The 18,393-nt window shown below is 35.7% G+C and overlaps 1 protein-coding gene across 1 annotated transcript in view; it reads right to left on the reverse strand.

Annotated features, from left to right (window-relative positions):
* The window catches only part of LOC120243567 (mitochondrial inner membrane protease subunit 2-like), an 827,125-nt gene that overhangs the window by 793,312 nt on the left and 15,420 nt on the right, over positions 1–18,393 (reverse strand). The window contains exons 2-3 of the mRNA XM_039249777.1: positions 10,130–10,206; positions 9,092–9,195 (exon numbers count right to left, since the gene is read on the reverse strand). Coding sequence (XP_039105708.1) covers positions 9,092–9,195; positions 10,130–10,206 — 181 coding nt within the window. The remainder of the gene's footprint in view (positions 1–9,091; positions 9,196–10,129; positions 10,207–18,393) is intronic.

Below are 18,393 nucleotides of genomic sequence, written 5' to 3' on the forward strand. Positions count from 1 at the left end.
AGGGCAATGAAGCATGTGTTAGTGGGTTACTGTCTGAAAAGAAGTATATTTCCCTGTCATTTTTGAAAAATAATACCAATAGGTACAAAATTCTAGGCTAGATTTTTTTTTTCCTTTAGAACATTATAGACATCATTCGGTTATCTCCCATCTCCCATTGGTTAAAAAGCTAACTATCTTTTCGCATCTTTGTATATAATATGTCTTTTTTTTCCCTCTTTTCAAGATTTTTTTCTTTTTCTTTGGATTTCAGTGGTTTCACCACCATGTGCCTGAAATATGATTTTTCATTGTAATTATCCTAAAGGGCTTTATAGTGCTTCTTGATTCTGCACATTGATATCTTTCATAAGTTCTGGAGAACACTTTGTCTTTATTCAGATACTGCTTCTTTCTCCCCATTCTATCTCCTCCTCTTCTGCTACTCCAATCAGATGGAGGTCAGCCTTTTTCACTACCTGATATGTATACTTTTTGCACAATGCACTGTATGTTGCAATGTTCTATTCCTCCATAGTCAAGTCTACACACTTTCTTTTTTTTTTAATTTTTTTAAATGTTTTATTTATTTCTAGGAGAGAGATAGAGACAGCGTGAGCAGGGGAGGGTCAGAGAGAGAGGGGGTCACAGACTGAAACAGGCTCCAGGCTCTGAGCTGGCAGTCAGCACAGAGCCTGACGCGGGGCTCGAACCCACAAACCGCGAGATCATGACCTAAGCAAAAGTCGGACACTTAACCAACTAAGCCACCCAGGCGCCCCAAGTCTACACACTTTCTAAGTGACTTTCACCCTGGTCATAAATCCTCTCCACAGCTATATCTAATTTGCTATCAAACTCATCAATTGAGTTCTTGTCTTCAGGTATATTAGTTTACATTTCTAGAACTCCTTTTTATCTTTTTTTATAGAATCTGGTTCTTTGGTGTAATTATCCATCTTTTCATCAATTTTTAATATATTGATGATAATTATTTTCTAGCCCATATCTGATCATTCCAACAGCTAGATCAGTATGAGATTGTTTCTACTGTTTATTGTTTTATTTTGTTTTTGTCTTGGTCCTGGCTTCTGATATGCATGGTGACTTTTTTATGGAATGCCAAGCACTGGGTACAAAAATTTATAGAGACTCTACATGATGTCTCTTGCTTCTAGCAAAGACAGACAGTTAAAGTAAAGGCAGACCACATTAAAATCAGGGTCGAGTTTATCAGAGGCTACATCTCAATTTGTATCAATTATGGTTATTTCTAGTTCTCCCTTCTAGGATGTACACCCTTCAAGCATCCCAGGTAAAAGTATGGAGTATTTTACTGGGGTTGTGACTTTTCCTCCTTGAACTCTGGTTTGACTTTCTAGCAGTGTAAAACTATCAAAATTCTGCTCAACTCACCATCTTGGCTGCCACTCTTAGGCTTCTCAGTCTCGTGGCCTGTGGAGCTTACAAAGTGACAAATAACTCAAAGTCAAAAGTGGCACTGAATACAAGGCACACCTCAATGTGTTTCTCTTCAGTGGATCTTTGCCTCTTGATAGAGCTATAATGCATGTCGATTTTTTTTAATGAAGCTTCTTCATGTTTCTCAGTAAGGGCCTTAGTTTGAAACGAACTAGTCTATCACAGATGAAAATGGAAATCAGATATTGATTGATCTTAACAGCCTATCTTTATACATGTATCTATATCTTTTTGGCTCCAGAAGTATTTAAAACAGGTTGACTCTACCTATGTAACAGTGTATTTTTCTGAGTTACATTTACTGCCTGAAACCTAAACTATCTGCTTCTCCAAAATTCTAATTATTTCTCTGCTAGAATTATTATTTAAACTTATTATTCAAAATGCTTCTCCTTAACAGTTCAATCTAATTTCTTACATATAACATAAAATGTGTATTTGGGAGCTTCTTCTTTATAAATGCTGTCCTGAACTTTTTTTTTTTTTTTTTAATAAAAGTCACAGTGTTCTTAGATACTGGATTTTTTCACAGTAAAAATAAAAACAGCTACAAACATAAATGCCTACTATTTCATAGAATGTTGCTTGTATAACTTTGTTCTTTGACAATTCCTAGTCATCTCTCAAAGGATATAAGATTTATGAAATGGGCTGAGCAGAAGCTATGGATATATCCTATAGTTACATTACCATAAAATCTCGATAACTCAAAATTGAAATTTATGATCACTGAAACATTTGTAAGCAATAATTTGTCTCAGAACTAAGAAAATGTTTTATTCATAATTAAATGTGTAACAATTGTAGAGACAGTTTATCCTACTCAAGAAAGCAAATTGATACCAAGGACTACCTTGAAGGCATTAACTTTTTGTTTGCCTATAAGTAGCAGTTACAAAATCAGTTTAATCTATATCAAATGAAATGATAGCAATAATACTTACACTGTCTCATTTTTTAAAGTATCATTTGCAAATATGCTTAGTAATGAATGCCAACTACTATGAGTAATTGAAAGTGCCAAAAACTAAATCTCTCATCAAAATGAACTGCAACCTGGATTTCACTCTCTGCCATTTTTACAGTCAATTAATTAAAAGAAGCAGAAGGAGGAGAAGGAGAAGGGGAAAAAGAAGAAGGAGGAGGAGGAGGAAGAAGAAGAGGAAAAAGAAAAGAAATTTAATCCTGCTTATAGAACCTTTCTTTAAAAGTCATGGTCTTGGGGCACCTGGGTGGCACAGTCAGTTGAGGATTTGACTTTGACTCAGGTCATAATCTCACAGTTCACAAGTTCAAGCCTCACATAGGACTCTGTGCTGACAGCTCAGAGCCTGGAGCCTGCTCTGGATTTTGTGTCTCCCTCTCTCTCTGCCCCACCCCCCACCTTGCTTGTGCTCTCTCTCTCACAAAAATAAATGAACATTGTAAAAATTTTAATAAATAAATAAATAAAAGTTGTGGTCTTTTTAAATTTGTGTTCCTGAAATATACAATATTACCTACAATACTCAGAAAAATATCTGGCTATCAACAAGCAAAAACAAGGAATGAATACAGATTTAGTAGATAAGCATCCACAATTATATTTTCAAGCTCAACAGATAACTGGCTTTTAATATAATTATGGGTCATTATACAGTATTATCATTGCTCTACGCATTTGTTCAAAACATGAATTTGGTTTTTTAGCAGATTCCAATTAATTTACCTTCATGGATCAAGGGATCCTTAAAGATTTACAAGTACTCAAAACACAAAGGAACTAGCACCCTTCTTTTTTCTTCCCCCCAAAGGCTCTATTCTATTTCATCTATTTCCCTGGCTGAAATCTTCATAACTCTTTGCTAACATTCACTGCTAGAGGTGTAGCCACCACAGTGGCCATCTGTTGAAAGTGGCAATTACACAAAACAGCTGTAGAAACTGTATGTACACTATAAGTTCATAATAATGTCTTATTTCTATTAATGAAGAAACTACATTTCATGAATAGCTATATCATAAATTTCATTACAGAAATAGGGATAAATGATAGATATAGAGATATTAGGGCCTGCTTGACTTCCTTGCTGAGAGTAAGTGTCCTCAACCAAACCACAACCACAGTATATGGAGGCTTTAGAGCTTGAAGGTTAAAAACATAGGATTTGATGAGAGGCACTTCAAAACTTTGCTCTTCCACTGACTAACTGTATGTCCTTAAGCAAATTACTTAACCTCTCTATACTTCAGTATTCTCATCTATAAAATAGGAATAACAATAGTACTTACTTGTGGAGGGTAGTTAAAATAAGAACTCAGTAAAAATACAGAACTCTTAGCACAGTGACTGGAAAATAACAAAGTCAATATGTATTAAAAACTGTAGTGGAGGTGACTGGCTGGCTGAGTCAGTTGAGTATGTGGCTCTTGACCTTAGGGTTGTGACATCAAGCCCCACAGAGGGATTGGAACAATCAACAACAAACAAACAAACAAACAAACCTGTTGTGGAGACCTTTTTGTTCTCTCTCTCGTAGATCTGCAGGTCTTTTTTCCTTTGTCTTTGGACCTGATCACCCCAATACTCTCACCAACACAAAGCGTTCAGCTATATTTGTGAGTCTGCCTTCGCTTCATAGCAACTACCTTAGTATTTTTCCACCCGAGACTTTAGGATCTCACATGAGCTCACCTTAGACACACTGCAGGAAAGCAGAGTGCTTGACGGAAAAGGTTCAGACAGTGTTGACTGTCCAACAGAAACACAGTGTCACATGTGTAATTTTGAATGTTCTACTAGTTATGTTAAAAAAAAAAAAAGAAAAAGAAGCAGGTTAAGTTAATCTCAATAAGGTATTTTTATTTGGCTGAAGATATCTAAAATATTATTGTTTTAACAAGTGGCAGTAACCACTTCAGCTGCTCAATAGCCACATTTACCTGCTATATGGGAGAGGACAGATTCAGAGTCAAGTGGACCTGGATTTGCCTTCTGGCTTTGATATTTTCTTGCTATTTACTTAGTAAACCTCATTTTCATTGTATTAAAAATAACTATCTCCAAATATTGTTATGAGAATTAAGTAAAAATGGCATACACAAAGTACTTAGCACAATGCCTGATACATAGAGGTACTCATGAAATGAGAAATTCCCCACCCTAACCTTCTTACTCTAGAAGTGAACATGGGCTCCGTGTAGTACCATTCGCGATCTAGCCTGAGTTCCTTCTCTTCTATCTCTACTACAAATTTTAGCCTTTCTCCACCTAGATCTTCCTCCTGGCTTCCTAGCAGCAGTAAACGTGAGTGTGTGGACTTCCAGAAGCCATGGAGTCTCAGTCATTACCCAACTATGTGGTCCTAAGGAACCAATATGACTTACATGCCTGAAAGTTTCCTTGTCTGGCTGTCTAACCCACCTCCCCAGCTCTTATCACTGACACAGCTTCCCCAGCAACTGCCATCGACACAGTGCTTCTCCTGTGGAATATATGCTTATCTCAACGTTTCTAAAGGTACAGATTTCCCTACAAAATAACTGGCAAGATCCTTCCAAAGTGTCAAGTTCAAAAAAAAAAGAACAAATGAGGCAAATTAGGAACTATCGGATTCAAGGAGACTAGAGGTACATAAAAAATAAAAATGAAATATGGGATCCTGCATAGGATCTTGGCATAGAAAAAGGAGAAGATGGGTGAAACTCATATAAGGTGTGCAAACTAGTTAACAGTATTGTGTCAATGTCAACTTCCTCATCTCAATAATTGTACCATGGTAGTGTACAATGTTAATTTAAGGGAGTATAAGATGAATAGTCTGAGGATCTAATGTGTAACATGGAGACATACTATACATAATGTATAACTATATAACTGAACATACTGTATAACTGAAATTTGCTTAGAAAGTAGAACTTAAATCTTCTCACACACACACAAAAAAAGAAAATATGTAAGTTAACAATGTGTTAATTAATTCAGTGGGGGGAAAATCCTATCACAGTGTGTGTGTGTGTGTGTGTGTGTGTGTGTGTGTGTGTGAAATCATCCCACTGTACACTTAAAACACCAGAACTTTATTTGTCAATTATACCATCAATAAAGCTAAAAAAAAAAAAAGTTATATGGGAACTCTCTATACTACTTTTACAACCTTTCTTGAAGTCTACTATCATTTCAAAATAAAAAGTTAAAACACTTTTAAATATGATTATTTGAAACTTTATTATGAAAGAACCTCTGTCCTAATGGAATTGTTCATTGATAGATCACTGTAAATATGCTACTTATGTTAAGCCTATTGCAGAAGGCCATCACACAGGTTAACGAAAAGTCAATTCCAAGGAATAGAAAATCCTCCTTAATCACCACTATTAGTTTGCAAATCCACTAAGAGAGTATGATGTCACCTACATACACTCAGCAATACTCAGGACTTGATGACAGGAAATAATGTTTTATGTCACAAGTAATGTTATTAAATAAATATACCTTTTGATTTAACATTACTGAATGGCATGCTTAAACATTAGCTCCACTGAAACCAACTTTTCACAGAAAGAAAGTGACAGGAAAAGGTAAGGAAGAGATGCAGAGAAGCATCTTCTAGTATGTACCCCTTAGATCTTCCACGCTGGGAACAGCCTTGGTCAGTGAGCTCTGAACAAAACCCCTTGCAATAGAAAAGAAAAGTCTGCTCTGCTACAGCATGTGTTTCTGTAACGTAAATGAGCTTATAGGCCATAAGAAAGGGTTTCGGTGTAAAGCAGAAACTGCATTGGTTCATATGTAATCTTTTCCCAGATCATTAATGAGCTGCTTCGTTAATAATAGCAACTGAAGGCTAAGCATTCTAATGGCAGTAAGCCAGGAATTATATTCAGTTCTTTTCGTAGAAATTATTATTGCAAGGTTAACCCTGATCTTTGTTTCAAAAATATAAATTAGTAAATACATACATAAATACGTAAACAAAGTAAGTCAGTTAGTCAGTAGGTAAGTAAGTAAGGTAAGGTAACACTGAACAAGGAACAGAAAATATATCTCTGGTATCAGTACACTCTATACAGAGCTTGCAAGCTTTTCTCTACTTGTAACTTCTGATGAAAATGTCCCTCTGCCCTTGTACCCTTCCATCAAGTCGTCTTCACCCTTTTGGTTTTAAATAAATCCTACATTTACTTCAGTGTTTATTTATTAAAAATGTCATGTCTTTTAAACAGTGCTAGCACTTTTACTGAATTGTTATTGTTTTCATTAGTGCTCTCGTTGCAAAGCTGCGTAAGCCCTACTACTTTATGAATTTGCAGCTGCAGTTTTCCAGAAATGCATATATAATATTATCATTAAAATGCTGTATTTCCACATACACTAAATATATAAAATGCTGTCCCAAGATTCTTTAAAATATAAATTATCATACTACCTTGTTTCCAAAGATTATTTATATATCAGTGAAATGTGTTATATCAATTTGTAAACAAAATGACAAACTACATTTTATATTTAGCCCTAATTCAAATTTAGTCACCCATTTCTTATGAGTCACATACTTTTCAAATAGATAAAATGTTTCGATGTAGTAATGATAAGTAACATCTGAGTTAAAACCAGACTGACACATTTTATAAGAAAAGCAAATATCCAGTGTTGACATCAATTAAATATATATTAATGAACATAAATCAAACAAACATCAATCTTTCCAAATGAAGCAGTCTAGAAAATGTATACAAATATAAGGACATTTAGAAAGCATTTTTGCTCACAAAATTAAAAGGAAACTTTAAATAATGTATTTTATATAGTATTACATCATGCTAAAAAGAATTCAGCAAAAGACTTTTTGTTTCTTTCTCAAGAAAAAATAACAATCATTGCTTAATGATTATTTGTTGTTAAATAAATAATACCAATCACTAAGCATTCTTTCACACAAATGGCTTCTGCTAGCAATAAGCATTATGAAAAAAATTTACGTTACTTGTACATGACAGAGATACAGCACATAATTAACTCATTAAAAATACAGTTCAACCAAAGTAACTATAATTTATTATATCAATCCCAATTCAAATATATTATTTTAAAATTAATTTATATAATAAATATCAATTAGTTGCATATTTACATAAGAGAATAGTATTCTCTTTTTCACATAGTCCACAATATGCTAGCATACTTTTTTGGTCTCATGCAACTCTGAATTTCAAGGAGCCTTTTTTTTTTCCAATTACCTACTCAAATTTACTTGCTTAGAGATAGTCAGCATGTTTCTCACGGAAAAAAAAAAAACTGCACAATTGTCTGCTTATAGTGTGACCTCTTTCACTTGGGTGGGTATCCTCTCCATCACCGACTAAGTGAGAATGTAACCTTGTCAAACCAAAGGCAAAAGAATAATGAGCACACAACAGGCTAACCCAGCATGGAAAAGGTTGTTAAGGAGGTTGCAGAAAAAGTACCCTGAATGACAAAATAAAAGTATAGTCCAAAGAGCAGGTTAATATTAAAGAAAACTCTCAAGAACATGAGAAGCATTGAATCCCCATCCTTGGACGTCTGCCACATAAAAACTCTGCCTGAATGTATTTATTTTATTAGTGACTAACCAGATTTAGTTAATATGTTTCCATATGAATCCTGGTGAAACAGGCTTGAAGGAGACACATTTACGAAACATCTATTTCCACTAACCTCTAGCCAAAGGTGAAGTATGAACAAGTAGATCACGTTTCGCTCTTACCACACAATTATAAATTCTCATCCAACAAAAAACAATTATTCCAATTTAAGAACTAGAAATATAAATTGGAAGTCTTCACCAAATGCCAAGATATTACTATCATTAAAATAAATGACAATATCTGCTACATTAATTGCTACTCCAGTGCACTGACTACCATAACAGAGAATCATATTAAAACATTTGTGTAAGTAGCTGAAAAGAGAAGCAGGCAAGTTCTGAGTCTTCTCAGTGTGAATTTACTTTAAAAAAAAAACAACAACAAATCTCAAATCTAAACCAACCAAGCACGTACTGGGACTATGTATTATATCACTGTGTCAGTTATACACACTTTGACATTCTTTTTCTACATTAAGATGGAATGAAATTTTTGTTCCTGACCAGTCATAATACTTTAGCAGAGAAACAGTGCCACCTTTTGGTCCTAAACAAAAGCCTCCAGTCTCCTAATCTTCCAAATTGTCTTATTTCCATTCAATTACTGACCTATAAAAATGTCACTGAATTTCATGTCACAGTTATCATCTTCCAGAAATATTGTGTACCCACACAAACTAATAAAGATAAGAGTAATAAAAAAGTTGCTTCCAAGACGCAAAATTTCAAAATACTCCAACTGACCCCAAATATAAGTACTCTAGATCAACAATATAATTTCTTACCAACATTTCATTAAAGATATTTTCCCAAATTCACGTGTGTCAATCAACTGATATATTTAGATATAAAAGAAAAATCCTTTTATAAAGGATTGTTTCATTTCAAAAATGATTTTTAAAAATATATTACATTTAAAATGTACCTATTAATTTAATAATTGGCAATGATACAGCAAATTACCAGGTAAATAAGACAATCATAAATAATTTTATATACAAATATGTTTCTGATTTACTTACACCAATGACACAATGTCACCACGTTGTACTTCAAAATTCCTCACTTTCCAGTGGTTCAAGAGTACCACATCAGATGACTGGCTCCCCCCAGGATTCAAAGAAGGCTAAAAAATAAGGAGAAAGAGACACATCTATCATTTGTATTTTTCAATCTTCATGGTTCCTTGCACTTCATAGCTCTAGTGCCGTGCAATAAAACATTTCTAATATAGTAGCTTTCAATAAATTGCTGTTCTAAAGTAACTGCCAATGATGAGTTCTCAAAAAGACTCATCAGTATTCTTCACAGGTGAACCTGGGGGGGAAATACATTACCAATACTTATTTGAAAGGAAAATGTGCTAGATATTCAAATCTTTACTAAGCTCCGGTAAAGAAGTATGAAAAGCTTTAAAAAGGATTTAAAAAAAAAATGAGGAAGAAGTGAATCAAACCTCCCAACAGAATATTCAGATGGGATCTAATTCCACAGTAGTGCACATCACTGTTACATTTGTGGAAAAGAAATTATTTCCAATCAACCAGGAAAACACCCACATGAAGAAAAGAAGGGAGCAGAAGAAACAGGGAATGGGACAATCATGGAAGATGTGGGAATTTCCCACTCTGATCTCTCCTTTCTAAACACAACAAGGAGTAAGGGTCCTGGTCCCAGTTTAAACCTAATAAGTGACCTTCATCCTAGGATTCAGATGAGTCGAGATGTGCCTGAGGATTGATAGGGCAAAAATCGAGACACATTTTGTAAGGAATTCATCTGAAGGTCAGGAAACGCCGAGGCATAAAAATTTGATTGAGGAACCATGAAGCCAGCAGGCCTGTCACTTGGACAGGGGTGCCAAAAAAGCCAGTGGATAACAAGTCTGAAACCTGAGGTGGGAATAGTGAAAATGAGAAAAGAAAAAGAAAAACTAGGCGAGCTTTCTCACCATAGACTCTCCAGGGTCTCTGAGGACGCCATGAGGGGAAACTGCAGTTTCTGTGCTGGTGGGCAAGGGGCCAAACAAACCAGAGCCGAGCCTCTCCGCTTTCACTGACAGCGGCAGCAAGAGGAGATGGAGCCACAGCATCCTCGGCCAGAGGCAGGAAGACCATGGATGCCAGACCACAGCCAGCTGCCAGAGCAGTTAGCAATTACGCTCTTTTTCAACGATTCCTGAATTTGTAGATTTCTACAAAGCAGATGTGGGCAAAGCTGTGAGGGCAATTATCATGATCTTATTTTGGACTACCCAGGTTTTTTTTTTTGTGGCCAAAATATATTGGTTATTTTTGAAGATCTCAAACACTCCCACAGCTTCTACCAACTCCTTTGTGTGATAATGCCTAAATATCTCTATCTTTAGTTTTGAATTCCGGCTACTCATTTCATTGGACTACCTTACGTAAAGCTCAACATGATTAAATGGATTTTGTCATGATTTCTTAGCAAAAAAGTTTTCCTTCCTTATTTTCTTACATCTTATTTACCTTTCTCCAGTCAACCAGCTTAAAATCTTAGTTATCTTTTTACTTCTTATCTAACCAGTCGTCAAGCTAAGGAGGTTTTTTTATCTTCCTTCACAATATCTTTCATTTATGGTCCATCTTTTCTCTTTCCTCTCCGATCATCATACTTCAGGCACCAATGATCATGTAACTCACCATGTAACTATCCTAATCAGTCTTTCACCTCCAAGTCAGAAAAGAATAATTCCATTTCTTTCTAGCTAAATGATCGTGAGCAACTTACTTAACTTTATTATGCTTCAATTTCCTTACTAGTAAAGTGATGATAATTAGTAACTTACCTAATTAGTAATAATACACAATAATAGCCATTACTCCACCGAGTGCTTATCACGTACACTGTTCTATTAATAAGAGCCAGACATACTGAATGCAAGGCACTGTTCTAAGAGCTTACAAATTTTAACTTACTTGGTGAAATGATTCACTCAAAGATTATAGAACAGTTCTTGACCCATAGTCAAGCTCTTAGTAATCCCTATTACTGGTAATACTACATCACAAAATTTTTTTTTAATTTTTTTATAATGTTTTTTATTTGTTTCTGAGAGAGAGAGACAGCATGAGCAGGGGAGGGTCAGAGAGAGAGGGACACACAGAATCTGAAACAGGCTCCAGGCTCTGAGGTAGCTGTCAGCACAGAGCCCGATGCAGGGCTCAAACCCACAAACCATGAGCATGACCTGAGCTGAAGTTGGACACTTAACCGACTGAGCCACCCAGGTGCCCCTACATCACAAAATTTTAATGATAGATAGTTTTGTATCCTTTCCCAGGTTCGTCCTCTGGTTCTACCCATAATAAGGAACAGAGCTGATATAGTAGGATGAATCCAAGGGGCTTTTTTGGGCCATGTGCTAGGGAATGCTTTTGCTATCACACAGTTAGATTAAAAATTCAGCTTTTCTGGGGCACCTGGGTGGCTCAGTCAGTTGACCTCCCAGCTCTTGATTTCGCCTCAGGTCATGATCTCAGGGTTTGTGAGCTCAAGCCTTGCATTGGGCTCTGTGCTATCAGCACAGATTGGGATTCTTGGGATTCTCTCTCTCTCTCTCTCTCTCTTTCTGTCTCCCCCAAACCCCCGCTCATGCATGATGTTCACTCTCTCAAAAATAAATAAATGAACTTAAAAAAAAGTCATCTTCCATAGGAGTTCATTCTCTCTCCTTCATATTTTGTCTTTGAGTTTAGTATCCTGCAAGTCTCTTTCCCTTATTTCTTTGTATTCTTCCTCCTATACAACTGATGTAATAAAGGTGGCCTAGGGTCACACCATTTGAACCACAAAGAAAAAAACCTCCTTCCCACTGCATTTTCACCAAGTTTGTTTCTTTTTCTTACCATCAAATTAGTGAAGAACAAAGGTGATTTAGTAATTTCTAACTGCTCTTCCTCAGTCCCTTTTATTGGTGTTTTTCAAAAGTTTGTGACCACTGTTCATAATGAGAAATGTGTTTTAGACACATGAACAAATATATACTTCTGAACAAAATTCACCAAAATAGTAATTACCTTTACTACATATACTCTGATATTTTTTATTCTCTCCTAATCTGTTTTTAAAATTCTATCTGTAACAAACCATATTAAGTTCACATCCACAACCTTGATTTTACAACCTACTAATAAATTACCATCCACAGCACAAAAATCATAGCTTTAGACAATTCTTCTTCAACCATTATGCCATGAAGTTTGCATTTTTCCAGAATTCTACTTTTAGCTCATTCATTACTGTTTTTAAATTTTCCTTGAAAAATCTAATCAATATTCTCAGTTGCAAATATCACCCATATACCAATGACTCCTAAATGCATAGTCATAAATCACTTCTTTCTCTGTACTCAATTCATAGTGCTTCACACTACAACACTTAACATATTGTCATTTTTGTTTACCTGACTCTACAACAAAGTAGGAAGTACTTTTTACCCTCAGTTAGATTTATGCTCCAACACCAACTACTTTTCTATGATTCTAGCACAGGAGATTCTAAGTGATTGCTGGGAATCTCATCTGATCAAGTCATTCTTCTACTTTAAATCCTTCACTAACTTCCCAACACTACCAACATGACTGGCTTCAAGATCAAAATCAAGACACACATGATCTGCAGGACCCATTCAATCCCCACCTGTGTAGTTCTCACAGATTAAATTAAACCATAAGGAGGTTATTCACTGACACTTTCAAGGCATCATATAAGTAAATATTTCTGCCCCCAATGTTGCCCCCTCTTTTCACTTTCTGCCATCTGGTTAATTCATACTAAAAATAATATTTGAGTCTCATGAGGCAATCTCACAGGGATTCTTTCCTAATAATCCTCATTTCTCCTTCTCCCCTTTTCCATCTTCAGTCTCCATCAGGTATTCAAAACTTTCAAGTTCCTCATCACAACCTGTGATCATATCTATCACAGTGTATTTAAATGTGGTTTGTAACTACTGACTTGTCTCTCTTCCCAAACGTCTATAAAGCATTTTAAGAATAGAAGTCCCCTATGACCCAGCAATAGCACTGCTAGGAATTTACCCAAGGGATACAGAAATGCTGAGGCATAGGAGCACATGGACCCCAATGTTCATAGCAGCACTCTCCACAATAGCTAAAACATCGAAAGAGCCTAAGTGTCCATCAACAGATGAATGGATCAAGAAGATGTGGTTTATCTATACCATGGAATACTACATGGCAATGAGAAACCATGAAATCTGGCCATGTGTAGCAACATGGATGGACCTTGAGGGTGTTATGCTGAGCGAAATAAGTCAGGCAGAGAAGGACAAATATCATATGTGTGCACGTATAGGAGGATTAGGAGGAACTTGACAGAGAACAAGGGGGAGAAGAAGGGGGGAAATGGTGGGGGAAAAGGAGAGAGACAAACCATGAGAGACTCTTGAATGCTGACAAAAACTGAGGACTGATGGATGTGGGGGGGAGGAGGGATGGGCATGGAGGAGGACACTTATGGGGATGAGCACTGAGTGTTATGTGGAAACTAATTTGACAATAAACTATTTGTAAAAAAAAAAAAAAAAGAATATGTTGTTTCTTATGTCTGTGTTCTTAATAGCCAGGCACATAAGGTGATTAATAATTTTCAGTGGAAAAAATAAAAAATATCAATTAATTAAATTCCTAAAAACTTCCCCCAAGTTAACATGCCCAGAAGAGAGATCATATTCCGCTTCAGCTCCCAGTTATACTTCTGCATTCCCCTCTTTAGTTAACAGTATCACCATTCACCCTGTTCCCCACACTAAAATACTGTTGAGTCAACCTCAATTTCATACTTTCCTTTGGGTCTCCCATCATCTGATTGTCCTTCTGCGCAGAATACCTTTACCCTACTTGGAAAATTCTACTGATCTCTCAAAGCACAGCTTGGATGGTGACTTTTCTCGGTGATATCTTTTAAAAAAACAAACCTGGGGGCACCTGGGTGGCTCAGTCAGTTAAGCATCTGACTTTGGCTCAGGTCGTGATCTCACGGTCCGTGGGTTTGAACCCCATGTCAGGCTCTGTGCTGACGGCTAGCTCAAAGCCTGGAGCCTGTTTTAGATTCTGTGTCTCCCTCTGTCTCTGATCCCTCCCCTGTTCATGCTGTCTCTCTCTCTCACTCTCAGAAATAAATAAAACATTAAAAATTAAAAAAAAAAAAAAAAACCTGAAGTTTCCTTGTAGAAGTCAGGAAATTTACAACCTGGTGCTCCAAGGCCAAGGACAAAAGAATCCCCATTGACTCAAATCTTGACACTTGGTTTCATCTTTCCCTCAGAGAATCACTCATCAACCAGCTTTTCCAACTCCAATTGTTAGAACCAAATGTAATGAGTTATAAACAAAGATTTATGCAGGGGGGAAAATCCCAGAAGGAAACATGTCTAATTTCAAACAGTAAAATATTAGAATCATCAGTCAACACCTGGAAGACCCTATCTGATTTTATAAAGGAAACAATAGAATTTACTTTTATCTTTCCTCCCCTCTACAAGCTTAAGTTTAATCTTGCTCCCTTAACTATTTAGGTTACCGTTAATGATAGTTCTTAAAACCCGGTTATAGGTATCTGCCTACACATGACTCTTGCACTCAACTGTAAGCTTTTCAATTGTAGAAATCAGGTATCACACCCATGTTCGTATGCCCAAAAGAAGGGCTGGAAAATAGTATTTCTATATTTTAAAGTTTAAAAGATTTTTTAAAAATTAAAACATATTTAAATAAGATGGCTCCTAAGTAATGTATATTATCTAAACAATGTATATATTTCTTTCAATGAAAACATATTCTAGATAAGTATGGTAAGAAATCTTTTGCGTCTCAAGTTAGGCAATTTAAGCATTGAGTAAAGTTGAACACTGCTTTGTTATTATCCATAATGAAATAATGTTAACATAATATTCATTATGTGAAATAGAATAAAACAGAATAAAATTTTCACCACAGAATAAAATTATTTCTTTACTGATCATTTATAAATATGAATAACCACTTATCATAAAGAAAAATTTTCTTAAATGACAAACTGTTCTACAGTACAGCACTATAACAACCATAACTCTTTGTACTTCAATTTAAAAATTTATTAAAAAGAAAAAAAAACACTTCAGTTCCTGAGTTTTCTAAAACAACTTTTGAGAAGAAAAATAATGCACTAACTTCAAAATGAAAAATTTATATGAAAATGAAGAAAATCTCATCTGGATAATGCTGCTTCAGAAAAATAAGTAAGTCATGTTATTACTTAGAAATTGTACATCTCATTTCCTTGTGGGAATGCCAGTTTATGCTTCAGACAGAGCAAGTAATCTTGTCAAATCAAAGAAGTTGTACACATGAAATCTAAATTAAAAGTCATAAACTTTCAGAAACTGATGTAACCAGAGTCTATATTTTCTTGTCATGCTGTTAATACCTTAAATCCTAGATTCCTGGAGACTACATCAAAACTATACCAAGTTAAAATAATAAAGTTTTTGAAGTAAGAAACCACAGAGAATGTTTAATTTAGGAGTTTCTACCTCCATTTCAAAATGTGTAACTGTGTTAGATGTTCATGCTAGGAGTCAAAGAGATTTCCAGTTGTAAGGGGAAAAACACTTGATTATCATTGGACTTACCTACAAAGAACAACAACAACAAAAAACCCCCACAGCTGCTCTGTCCATCTTTTTCTTCAGTGCCTTGCATCTTCAAACTCAACCTATTCATGGACTTCTACCATGGAACACTAAGGTTGAACATCAACATCTTACAGAGGTCTTTTGGATAGCCCTTGCTCTAAAGATAGAAAACTGTGGTCACATATGGCACCATTTCTTCCCTATACAGATTGCCTGAAACAAATGATTTAATCTTTCTATGCCTCATTCCCACATCTATAAAATGGGGATTGCACTACCCCGTACATCATAGGGTTGTTACAAGAAATAAGTGAGAGTGTCACAAAATGTTAATACAACGCATGATACAGATTAAACAGTCAACAAATTAAGATGATATAGATGGGGGGTGCCTGGGTGGCTCAGTCAGTTAAGTATCTGACTTTGGCTCAGGTCATGATCTCACAGCTTGAGCCCCATGTTGGGCTCTGTGCTGATAGCTCAGAACCTGGAGCCTGCTTCAGATTCTGTGTCTCCCTCTCTGCCCTCCCCAACTCACGCTCTGTCTCTCTCTCTCTCTGTCTCTCAAAAATAAATTAAAATGTTAAAAAAAATTAAATTAAAAAAAGACGATAAAGATGGTGCTAGCAACAACAGAACAACAACAACAAATCAATTTCAGTACTCAAGATAAGATTAAGCCTTTACATGTTGCTCTGAACGTTTTTCCTTTTAAATACTAAACTGGAAGTCTTCAGGCTGAAAATTCAACTCCTTATTTCTAAAATCTCAATGGATTATTTCTTCATTTCCTTTAAGCAAGTAAAGCCAATGCTTTGATTTTGGATGTCAGTTGTTCTGCTTTCAGGAATTAATCCTCCCAAACTTCAATATGTACAACTATTTAGTTAAAAATATTTTCTATAAAAACATTGTTTTAAATTATCATTTTAAAACATACACATATATACATGCAAATATAAAAAGATATACATTGAAAATCTAAGTCATTAACTCTGATTGATGAGATTATGATTTCCTTTTCTTTCCTTTTTTTCTTGGGTGGGGGAGATTTTTGTAACATTAAAAAAGTTTATGGTGTGCTTTGCTTTGACCTAGGTATTATGTCATTCATTCTAAGAAAGATAATGTAAGTCACCAGATTTCATCAGATGTTAATAAATTATGCTAAAGCTAGAAATAGCAGATTTCAAACGTGATTTTGGAATAAGCACACCACAGCAGTTGGGCTTTAATGCTATCTCTGATCAGAGACTATGCTGAAGGATTTTTATTCCTCCTACAAACAAATATTATTGTCAAAGTATCCTAAATTCTCAGCTTGTGTCTAAGTTCAAACCATATGACAGTTTTGGGGGAATTTATGTCTTGGTTTAGAAAAATAAAACTCCCCTAGAGAACTGAACCGAGACATGATAGATCTCTTACCTTGTAAGATTTAGCCACTGCCATCAATCAGTAAATGATATTATTCTGATTTTGATTTCTTCTATGAATTTCTTATTCATGTTTTCACATATATTTTAATTAAAATAAAAAACAAATTCACAGCCTATAATTCACTACCTATTGTCTACCTACAAAGCTGATTTTAACCTAATTTCTCCAGTTTTTTGAACCCCTTCAGGCCTATAAAGAGCACCATCCACCTAGCTATATACATCTAAAAATGTTTGAATATTAAATATTATGCTTTCAGTGAGATGGTCTCCAGTGTCAGTCATGAGAAACCAACAGTAGCCCTCAGATTTCTTTTGAAGAGAAATGATGATTTCTTTTTTTAAACTGCAATTCTGGCCAAGAAGCATGAAGTACAGTTAAAATAAATATGTATTCTGGGGCGCCTGGGTGGCTTAGTCGACTAAGCGTCCGACTTTCGCTTAGGTCATGATCTCGCGGTTCGTGGGTTCGAGCCCCGCGTCGGGCTCTGTGCTGACTGCCAGCTCAGAGCCTGGAGCCTATTTCAGTCTGTGACTCCCTCTCTCTCTGACCCTCCGCTGCTCACGCTGTCTGTCTCTCTCTCTCTCCCTCCTAGAAATAAAAATTAAACATTAAAAAAAAATTTAAAAAAAAATAAATATGTATTCTGATTATAGACTTATTATTACTATGAGAAGGCACACATTTGAAAGAATGTGGATAAAATGGTCTAAAATGTCATCTCCCTTCCCTTGCTATTGAGGCTTCTAGAGCCCCTGGATTTGTCTCACTAGGTGTACAAAATAAAACAGACTGGAACGGTACCCAAATCTGCATGAAGATTTAAAAGTTAGAAATGAACCAGTCCTTTCAGTTAAAGGATACCTATTATCCCTACTCCTTACTACTTGACCCCTTTCAATGGCCAACCATCTAATTCAAAAATTATTCAAACTTCTGTCCTTAGAGCTCTTAACCTGACAAGGGTATTAAAACCTAGGGTCACACAGACATTACACTTGAGTGCTAAAAGGAGCAAATGCAAGTCATCAAGCATCTCAGGAAATTTATACTTATTAAACCCTGGTTCCATCCAACACTGTATTAATAGGTACAGAATGATGGGCTCTCCATGCCTGCTCCAGCTTCCAGGGGCTCCCCCGCAGAAGCAGCTACCAATATCATGAAGTTCCCATTAGAAACTCCTCCTTACAGAGTCATTTTAGAGCTCTAGCCTAGACC

Source organism: Hyaena hyaena, unplaced genomic scaffold, assembly GCF_003009895.1.
Source record: "Hyaena hyaena isolate Hyena2069 unplaced genomic scaffold, ASM300989v1 scaffold_346, whole genome shotgun sequence".
NCBI classification, from domain to species: domain Eukaryota; kingdom Metazoa; phylum Chordata; class Mammalia; order Carnivora; family Hyaenidae; genus Hyaena; species Hyaena hyaena.